Source organism: Lolium rigidum, chromosome 5 (genome assembly GCF_022539505.1).
Source record: "Lolium rigidum isolate FL_2022 chromosome 5, APGP_CSIRO_Lrig_0.1, whole genome shotgun sequence".
NCBI classification, from domain to species: domain Eukaryota; kingdom Viridiplantae; phylum Streptophyta; class Magnoliopsida; order Poales; family Poaceae; genus Lolium; species Lolium rigidum.
This window is the reverse complement of record NC_061512.1, coordinates 22,792,706-22,803,162: the sequence shown is the minus strand read 5'-3', so window position 1 is coordinate 22,803,162 and position 10,457 is coordinate 22,792,706. Positions and strand designations below refer to the sequence as shown.

The 10,457-nt window shown below is 41.4% G+C and overlaps 1 protein-coding gene across 3 annotated transcripts; it reads right to left on the bottom strand.

The window, feature by feature from the left end:
• Positions 1 to 2,877: 2,877 nt before the first annotated feature.
• On the bottom strand, positions 2,878 to 10,120 carry LOC124656858 (DNA (cytosine-5)-methyltransferase DRM2-like). Of its 3 annotated transcripts, none has more exons than XM_047195522.1 (10): positions 10,045 to 10,120; positions 8,760 to 8,858; positions 8,541 to 8,649; positions 8,414 to 8,460; positions 8,166 to 8,315; positions 6,031 to 6,130; positions 5,850 to 5,941; positions 4,557 to 5,755; positions 3,249 to 3,411; positions 2,878 to 3,143 (listed from the first exon to the last, which is right to left on the bottom strand). In XM_047195522.1, the coding sequence occupies exons 1-8, from the start codon at positions 10,048 to 10,050 to the stop codon at positions 4,625 to 4,627; spliced, it is 1,734 nt and encodes a 577-aa protein (XP_047051478.1). In that variant the 5' UTR covers positions 10,051 to 10,120; the 3' UTR covers positions 2,878 to 3,143; positions 3,249 to 3,411; positions 4,557 to 4,624. The 3 variants fall into 3 exon arrangements, with proteins under 3 accessions (XP_047051478.1, XP_047051479.1, XP_047051477.1); XM_047195523.1 differs by having other exon boundaries at positions 3,276 to 3,411; XM_047195521.1 differs by lacking the exon at positions 2,878 to 3,143 and having other exon boundaries at positions 3,171 to 3,411.
• Positions 10,121 to 10,457: the final 337 nt, after the last annotated feature.

The following is a 10,457-nucleotide window of genomic DNA, read 5'->3' as shown; positions in this document are numbered from 1 at the left end:
CCCTATCTACCCATGGCTGGGTGCTGTGAGCTCCGTCTCTGGTGATCACTTTTGCTGAAGATATGATATCCTGCATAAAGCGCGAGGGAGACCTGCGTCCATGGCAGCCGTTGGTTGCCTTCAGCTGCCAGGTCTATTGACATCGTCATGACAATATTCAGAGAGATCGTGACCAACTGACCATAGACAGATAGACAGATAGGTGGATTTCTGTCGATAGCATCGGCTCGTAATCAAGCAAATGTATAAGATAACTAGAAACAAGTTGCTGCTAAGATTCCTTCTTGGAAAGATATTTATGCATGGACACTGTAAAGTAGCAGCAGATGGTTTGATTCCCTAATGCGCAGCAGCTGATTGAAAGATCATCCTACGCGCACATCAAAACACACCTTACCGTCGCAGTTGCTATCAGCAGACGCAATCATGTCAGAATTCAGCTTCTCTAAATGAAGTGCAACCTACTGAACACTTCTTATCGCTGATAGAACAGTTCTGCAATTTTCCAAAGCTGTTACTCTCGGGAAAGAGATGCAATCTGCCAGTTCTTTGTGCAAGACTATGTGGCTTGACCTGGACACCAGGGAATGAAACAGTACTGACAAAAACAGGTAGCTCAGAAATTCAGCTCATCTCACTATTGGTTCAACAATCAAAACACTCACGCACACGAGATTCTTATTATTTGCATAAATTAAGCCGAATATCCATTCCAGGCCAGCCGGTTAGGTCACAACTCACAACACATGATGTGAAGAACAGTAAGCAAAGTAGACAGTGCGCGGTACATATGGTTCACTCCAAAGATAGTGCTGATCTGAACCAACAAAATATTTTTCTTTTCTGCCAAGTGATCGTCGGATACAATCGATGACTTTCCAGACCAAGTAGGTACCCCTTCTTTGTTTCTAAACAGATGATATTTTCAGTGTTGAGTATTGACACGCTCTTCAATACTGAATTCTGACTATTCAGTTTTTTTCTGAATATACTAGTACAAGATTAATAACAAATCTTGCCTTTTAGCAAATCAGTTTCAGTAAGTTTATTACCAGTTTCGAAAATACCGAAGTTTGAGCACATGCTTTCTAAGACAGCATCTATTTCTGAAGAAAGGGAGTAACTTTTATTCTTTTTCTTTCCTTAATGAATAGAAAAAACAGATAAGTTCTTTAGCATCAGGGACATTTTCAGTAAGATGTGTGATGCAAAGGAATACCGGTTCTGCCCGATACCAAGGCAAGATGTGTGATGCAAGGACTATGGATGAGTATGAAAATACTATACGAAGTTCCTGGACATAGCAACATGGTGTTCTTCCCAAGTTGAAGGCAACACATTTCACACATTGTGGTTCAGGAAAAAAAATACTCCTGGAATCCCAGACATGGAGTGCTTGTCTAGAATAATTTCTTAAATCAACTGGTCTATCTGCTAACTTTTCATTGGAAGAATAAGCTTCCCCCTGCGCTCCCAAAAGTGCACACTGTAAAGTAGTAGCGGGTGGTAGATTCCCTAATTTGAAGCATACTGTCACCGGTAGCAATTTTCTTCAGAACAGCGGTGCAAGTTTCCCTTGCAAAACATAGACGCCACACGCAGTTTGTTTCCCTTAATATAATCGAAAGATTATTCCCTCGGGCTCTACATTGTGTGATGCATACAGAAGTACCATACTATTCAGTTACTGTCGTCAGGTACTGGACCAAATTCAACTAACTGAACTTTGCTTGTCACTCAAATTGTGTCCTAAAAATTTCCAAAGCTGTTACTCTCAGGAGATGCAATCTGCCAGTTGTTTGCGCAGAACTATGTGACTTCACCTGGACATCAGACAAGGAACAAGCCAGTACTGACAAAAACATGTAGCTCAGAAACTCAGCTCACCTCCTCATTGGTTCAAGAACCAAGACACACACAGGATGCCTATTCTTTTGTGTGAACTAAGATTGCTGTCTATGGCGACCTAAAGCGGTGAAAAGGAAAACAGTGTTTGACTCAACATGTTGGGCAACAAGAGAACTGAAGAACAATGCATTGCCCTAAATCAGCACAAAAATGGTGTTTCTTTTTGGTCAGATAGCAGATAGGAATCAAGCAATCGTGAAACGCAAGAAAAGGCTTCCTTTCACCAACGAAGTACAAATTCTCAAGTCACAGACAAGTTCTTTGACAGCGGCAGAATGTTCCTGTAAGACAACAACATAGTATGTGCTCCCAAACATATAGCATTGTGTCTACTATCTTGTGAGAAATGGGAGATACATTATCTGTATGGTGTGCCGTAGTGAGGATTGTGGATAAGCAGATAGATACATATCTCAGATTGTGGTAGTGATATGTCAAAGAGGACTTGTGTTCAAGGCATCCCACTCGTGGAGAAAAAGGCACCAATAGTCCAGGAATGGTGTCTGTCCCTAAATGCTACCATTATCTACCCTATTAAGTTAACTACCCAATCTACTAGTACATTATCCTCCTCGATTTTCACTGTAAGTACAGAGGAATAAGTGGTCAACCTTATGCTCCAAAAAGTGCAAAGACAACTTGTCAAAATCACAGAAAAATATCATGTTTCAGTGGCAGCAACTTTCTTCAGAACATAGACATCGCAATACATAATCTCGGAGTTTTTTCCCAGATAATGGAAAGGTCATCCTCCAGGCCTCTCATTGTGCGATGCAAATAACCAAATACAATCTCAGAGCTAATTTGACGACAAAAAAAAACCCGAATATTCAGTTGCTGTTATCAGTTATCCCAGAATACAGAGGCTAGATAGCAGACATGAATCAAGTGTTCCTGAAACGCAAGCTAAGGCTTCCTTTTGCCAATGAAATGCATGCTGTCAAGTGTCAAGTTACAGATAGACAATGGGAAAATGTATAGCTAAAATTCCTGGAACATGTCAAATAGGATCTTCAGTCTATTATCAAGTAGTGTGGAAAAAGGCAATAATAGTCCAGGATTGATCCAAAATATGGTATCCAGCAATGATCCACACTACCATTAGCTATCGTATTAACTAGTCTATCTACTTGGTCATCCTCCTCACTTTTCACTGGAAGTACAGAGGAACAAGTTATCAACCTTATAGTCCAAAAAGTGCAAAGACGACTTGTCAGAATCACAGAAGAACAGTCCTACACTACACATCAAGGATATATGATCAGCCATAGGAACTCAGAAAAACAAGCCTGATGTCAATGTCAAAAGAAATATATAAAATGCATGTAGCTTTTTATTACACCATCATATGCTGCCTACATGAATACCATGTGTCCTGAAGCTTTCAGCTTTCTGTTTACAGTGGTAATTGTTGCTCCAAGCAGTAGTTGGCTTTGCATCCAGATATCCAAGAAGTGACATGAAACAGGAAGAAACTTCTTTCCAAACTGATGTCCTCTGGGGCTGGAAAAGCATGTTCTAGACAATTAGCTAAGGTAGAAAATGTTAGTGGGATATGACATGAAAAATACAATTTTCTACTGAGTTAGATCAAATAAACACTCACAAACTGAATAGTATAAGCACCAAGGAGGATGTACTGCCCAGACAGGCTACATTGCTACAATGTTCTAACAACCAGGTACCATCTTAGTTAGGCTCCTCATTAAACAACCAGACACCACCGTCAAGATTGGACATAGTGCACATACAAAACCAAAAAACAATGTACACAGTAGGCACCTTTGGTTTCCTTATATTGAATAAACAAATGAAGCAAATAAAGAAAAGCTGTACCAAACCCTTGAAATGTTAGAACCGCTGTTCCTTTTTCCTCAGGAAAAATGGACCTTATAAAATCACTATGCACATAGTTTCTACTTTTGAAATATCATACAAATGCTAGACATGGGGATTGACAAGGGCATCAGGCATCCCAGTCCAACCTAGGATGAACTTTTAGTTAACGCTGGCTACCAGGGAATACCTCAAATGAATATTATATACTCAAAAAGTACACAATAAATGGAACCAAACAGGACCAAACTAACTGGTGATTAGATCGCAAATTTCTCTATGTATGCATGTATTACAATCCGAGGAGCTCCAAGGAAACAAACAGGACCAACTAATTGATTATTAGGACGAAAAAGAGATTAAAAATGCACAGTGTGCATGCGCTACCATAACCATAAGAACCAGACATCCTGAAACGACACTGTGCAAATACTACTCCAACTAGAATAAGAAAATGGATTATAAATCCATAAGCCCACTGCCCTGATGCTTATATTTTTAGTATATAGTTAAATGCTTCAACTGGTCACTGAAATCAGAATCAGTAAATTAGAAGACATTACTTTCCATACACCGGATCCTATTTCTGTGCTATGTGCATATGAAAAGGGGCCTGAATCATTATGAGGAATACTGCATACATTAACGTGATCATAAAACCTGAATCACTCAAACCTAGAAGTATCAACCAACGTCCACTATCACTAGGATCAAAACAAACCATACACAGAGGATAGAACACCAACAAAGTATCAACCGGTATCTACTATCACTAGGATCAAAACAAACTATACACAGCGAGCAGAACAAACCTCACATGATGACAGCAACTGATCCAGGAAACAAGATCTTTTTGACTGATCACCAGTAATAGCTTCGGCTAAATCCTTGTCGTAGCCGACTTGGCGGCTTTCAAGATTCTAGAATAGTGGTAGAACAAAGCAGGTTGCTCGCCCTCTAAGCCCCCAATCACTAAGTCAAAGCGACCAAATCTTCTAATAAATGATTCAACTCTATCATTAGTGAGAGACTTCACGTCAGCAATCTCAATTAGCGTGCCAGTTTGTGTCTGGTCCCACCAACCCTTTAGAATCCTCCTATTATCTTCATTTATCTCAACAGATATCAGTGTCTTCATGTGGATTCCAAGCCTATGCAAGGCTACCTCTCCTCCTCCAATGCCGGTGAATAAGGACAACACATTAACACCATTGGGAAACATGTCCTTCAACACCGATAAGTGGTAGCCCACAGTATCAACTTGGAAAGAATCGCCAAGACATTTGTACCTCTTTGTATTGGCGACTCCCCGCGTATGGTTTCTTGGAAAACCGTGTAAATATTCCATCTCATCTTGCTCTAGAGGGGCAACCTTGTTCTTTCCAACCCAAACAAGGTTCCATTCTCTGCACTGGTCCATTACATACCTCTGAACTGTTATAGGTGGTGGATTACTTGTCCTTGCAAGAGCACATTCGATCTGTTTTATTTGATTTGGACTTGCCACACGAGTCTCAAAGCAATTGAGCTGCTCTCTGTGGTCCCAGGCAGGCCACCACTTCTCATAATGAGGAAAGGCCTCAAATATGGTCTTTGGAGGGAGAGGACGGAGAGGTGACCTTTTCTCAATTGGCAAATTATGGACATAGCCTCTTTCCCGAGCAGCTGCACAGAAATACTTAGAATCCACAAACTCAGGCTCTATGTCATACAGGGATCTGGAAATTTCCATCCATACACTTTTTGGAGCTCGAGCCATATTTTCATAGTAGAAATAAGGTGGCCCAATAGCTTGTTTAGGAAGACTTCTTGTCACTGACCGTAACCTATCAGTAGGTAGGTTGAATCCAACCATCGGATGTGGGAGAGGCATTCGTTCACCATGGTAACCATCCAAGGGGGGGCGGCTTCCTTGTGCTCCACCTCCATAACGTTTCATCTTTTTCTTGCTATCTTCCATCAGTCTTGCTTTCTTTCTCCCTCCAAAGGAATCAAAGCCCCTATCGGTAACCTGCCAAATTATACACAAATTTCCAGTGACTTTAAATCAAGTTAAAAGAGGAAATAGTTTTGTTATTCAAATGTACAGTCAAACCAATAATTACCTCATATTCAGATGGATTCATATAACTACAATTTCCTGCAGCTTGGGCTGCATAGATCGAATCGACTAATACAGAAAGAGCAGCATCCACACCTAGTTAGTTTTAACCAAAATATATAATATAAGTTGTTTTTATCCATGGAAGCATGATCACGAGGTAACAACTTAAAAAAGAGGCATACCACATATGGTAATAGCCCTATTTGCTTCATCTTCAGGAAAACCCATGTCTACTAAGGACTTGATCTTGTTGTCCTTCTCTGACATCTCTCGTAGAAAATCCTGCGCAAAAGAAAAACAAAAACAGAGATTAGAAAGGACATGCTACATCTTACTTCCTTTTTAATGCTAAGTGACTAGTGATAGGAAAAGGTGGAGAGATCAAATATACAGCACAGTACCCAAGACTGATCGAGAATTAAATCAATGACATAATTTAGGAACACAACTTGTTATTCTCATGTGCTGTTTGAGCATGGCATTAATACAAGAGTAAATGTATGCATGAACACAAATGCTTGTCACCTACTCACCTTACACTTGAAACAATTAACTACACTAACAATAGAAAGCACTTCAGGTTCTGCATAAACTGAAGGTACATGTCCAAATTTGTAGCTTCATATGATGGTATTGATGACTGGATGCATAGCAGTGATGAAACACGACTATGTGGTCTTAGAATGTTGTTTTCATGATCATAACTGATGGTTGATATTCAAAATGCATAAAATCTGTAACTTATATCCAAATGCATAAGAATTGAAGGAAAAGTGAGTGGTGCTTAAAAAAGAAATATTCATTTTATTCGTCACAATCACAAACAAGCAGGACAATAATACATCATTTATACTCTTTTCCAGTTTGTTTGATTACTTTGTGAGATGTATAGATTGATGGTATTCAACCTTCTCAAATATTGCACTCTTACACGATAATTGAACATGATGAGAATTTTATGTAAACAACATCAAGTGCTCAAACTTCACAATGCAGTTCTACAATGATGTAAGGATGGGAGCAAAATAAACAAAGAGATCAAAAGATACGTAAAAGGGTGTTCAAGGTATATGCATGGCAAAGATTTCACAGCCATTGCAAAACTGAATTACATGTGATCAGAGATTTCTCAGGCCTGCATCGCAAAACTGAATTTCTTCAGATACTCGATATTGAATGTGAGGCCCTTGAAGAAAAATAACTAGGTCTCCCTAGTGCCCTGGGAAGAAGCACTACAGAGGCCTTTGAGAGGGTGTGCACCTAGGTGTTTTCTTTAGTTAGTGGAGGGTGTGAAATGAAGCTGAGTTCGGCAGGGCAAGAGGTGTTTTATAAAGCTGTGGCTCAATCAATCCCAACATACTCAATGAGCTGTTCTGCTCTTTCCAAAACAACATGCAAGCGCCACTCATTGGCTATGGCTCTGTAAATGGTCTGAAATTGATAAACCTAAATATGCTGGTGGTATGGGTTTTCTAGATGTTGAAATGTTCAATATTGCAATGTTTGGCAAGCAAGATTGGTGGCCTATTACCAATCCAAACTCTCTCTGTGCTAGAGTCCTTTAGGTCAAATATTTCTCAAATGTTCTACACAAGAGAATCATGGAACCACATAATGTTTGTACCGATTCTAATGCCAAGGAAGATACTACATTTCATGCTTTGATGGAATGTATCTTTGAAAGACTTTTCTGGATTTATTTTAATGAGCTTTACAATGTTAAACTGCCAAGGCTTCACCCTCTTACCTGGGCTAGTGATCTATTAGATGCTGCTTTTTGCAAACCCGGTGTGGCAAGTGCTATTTTTTGTGGTATGTGGTCTATCTGGACAGCTCGCAGTGGGCATTGTCATGGAGAAGTGCCCCTGAATCTGAAGAAAGCGTGTAAATGGGAGTGGGACACTGCCTTTGATCTCTTAGAATATTCAGCTGTCTCTGGAGAGCAAGAGGGGAAATAAAATATCTGTAAAGGCCAATTGGAGGCCTCCTGTACAAGAAAGGTTGAAGATTAATGCTCATGCTGCTTTCTCTATGTTGGAAGAACATGGGGTGACAGCTGACAGGTGTGGTGATCCAGGATGACCAAGGTTTTGTCAAAAGGGGTTCAGGCGAAGAGATATGTGGATGTGCAGAAGCTTTAGCTTGCGGAGATGGACTGAAGCTTGCAAAAAAGCCTCAGCCTGAATCAGCATAAATATATGAAAAAATCTTCATGTTCTAAAAAGAAGGTATGCATGGCAACGATGTCACAGGCATCAGCATAGATATATGAACAAAGATTTCTTAGTTCATGAATTAAGGACAATGAATCATCTACCTCATGACCAGAACCATTGGAGTTGGGTTCTCTCCCATCAGCATTGTCGTCTCCATCCCAGTTTTCAAAATCAAAATCATCGTCATCTTCAGTGCTACGGGGGATGAGCCCAGAAGTAGAGCAATTGCCCGCAGCCTCATCGCCTAGTGTCTGCATTTCATATGACCAATTGTTATGTGCAATCCTTGCCACCATGCAGCAAAAGAATAATAGGATAAACAAAACAACATAAGCACATATACAAGTACCTTATATGTGAGAAGTAGCTCAAGCAATGCATTTGAATCATTGTGCCCTGAAAGCAAAATACTTGGCTGAAACAGAAGTTGCAAACACGTATGAAAAACGAAATGAATTCATTACTTTTAGTATTACCAATCTCTTCAATGCCCTTCACGACCATCTCTCTTTTGAAACCCATTCCCACATATCCCTCGACTAAGGAATTAGGTGGTGCTTCCCCGTTGGCCCGCCCATTAGGATCCTTTAGACAGGCAGATGAACAAATATCACAGTAAGATGATAATAATAACAAGTCATGATTAGCTCTTGTGCGGAAAGATACAATTTTCTGTCAGTTACTATCTGACGTACCAATGTTGACAGACCAGCAGCGTCCATGTTCCTCGAGGCCGGGGCTGATGAGGGTTCGGCCTCACCATCACTTTCCCACTCAAAACTATCGTCACTATCCTGTGCCATGAGTTAAGCATGCCTTTATCAATATCAAAAGCAAATCACCAGCAATAAAATTGTACAGAATAAAATTACGCAACAGGAAAATTAATTACGCCTAAGACAAAAACAACCACAAGATACCACAACTGGAACCAGAACAGCAAGATTCAGTTCAAAATCCAAAAGGGAAAAGATCAGCACCGCCTAATTCAACTTGGTCCACAATGCATGTTGAAAACATACATCAAACTGAATAGACCATACAAAAAAAGATAGACGTGAGAGTGCCCTATGAAGAAGATGTTAGTTGGTGCTGTGATTTCACATATTTAGGTCGATGTTTGTCTAACTATTGAAGAGCAAGTAAACTGGTCAGGTAACATAAGAAACAGATGGAAGGGCTAACCAGCCAATGAAATATGAAGTCTGGTGACTGCTGTGCGGCAGAATCAGCATACCAATGCCATGTAAGCAATGGGTTCAGCTAGTTTCAGACTTTCAGTTCAGTTCAGCTATCTCCCGGCATACATTAGAGCATCTCTAACAGAGCCCGTAAATCTCGCCGGAACTGAATTTTTCCGGCGGATTTACGGGTTCAGGCCGAACGCGCAAAATAGAGACTGAACTCGCTGTCCGGCCCGAAAAACTTTTTCAGGGGCCCGAAAAGTTTCACACTTGGGGACAGTTCTTGGGAAAAGATGATGATTTTTGGAATATTCCGTTTTTCAGTTTCAGTTTACAGGTTCTGTTCTGCGCCAGCCGTTTTGTGACCCGTAAACATGTTTTCGGAAGACTGAACTCAAGTTTTTTGGTTTGGACTTTTACGGGCTCTGTTAGAGATGCTCTTACTCTGTATCTATTTACTCAGCCCTGCATCAGGAGGCCATACGAACATAGCTCTTGCTGTTCTGTTACTACTAGTGGCCTGCTGGTGTTGCTTTGTTGCGTACAGCCACCAGTCCAGCGCACATCGAGGAAAGGGGGAAAACATATTTTTTCCATCAAACTAACAACCAAAACCTGATTGCGCCGCGAGCCTTTTCCGAGTGTTTTGAGCCAGTGGGAACTGAATGCGTTGTGCAAAAGAACTATTTCATGTGAAAAAAAATCTCCACATGAAAAGTTATTGAAAAGGGGGATTGCAGAAGAGAACCGTTTGAATCGGGGGCAAAAATATTGCAGAAGAGAAGAAAGAACTCACCACCATTGTTGATGCAAGAAGCTACGCCCCCTCCGGCCCACCTCCCTCTCTGCAGTGAAGAGGAGGAGGAGTAGGAAAAGCAGCAGAGGCGGTCCAGGCGGGCAGAGCAGAGCGTGACGGCGACGACGGAGGAGAGCAGGAGGTTGAGCGAAGGCGAAGGCGGAGGCGGAGGGGAGCGTGATGGCGGCGGCGGCGGCGGAGGGGGGGAGAGCACGAGGAGGAGAGCGCAACGGCGATGGCGACTGCCCGGGCTCCTCCGGCCCCGTCTCCGCTTTAGACAATGGGGGCAGGCGATCGAGGATGCGCGGCACGACACAAAACACAAAAGTCTGCTGCTGCGGCCGTGTACGCGAAACGTTTTTTCTCTGTTTTCTTGGGTAAACGAGTGCGGGCGTGGTGCTTTCTTCTGATGC

What these genes read in the sequence shown, in the direction of transcription:
- LOC124656858 (XM_047195522.1), bottom strand. An exon ending in CCAATGGTTCTGGTCATGAG is followed by an intron (nt 6,131 to 8,165) that starts GTAGATGATTCA and finishes TCTTTTGCGCAG; the next exon opens with GATTTTCTACGAGAGATGTC. An exon ending in TGAATCCATCTGAATATGAG is followed by an intron (nt 5,756 to 5,849) that starts GTAATTATTGGT and finishes ATAATTTGGCAG; the next exon opens with GTTACCGATAGGGGCTTTGA.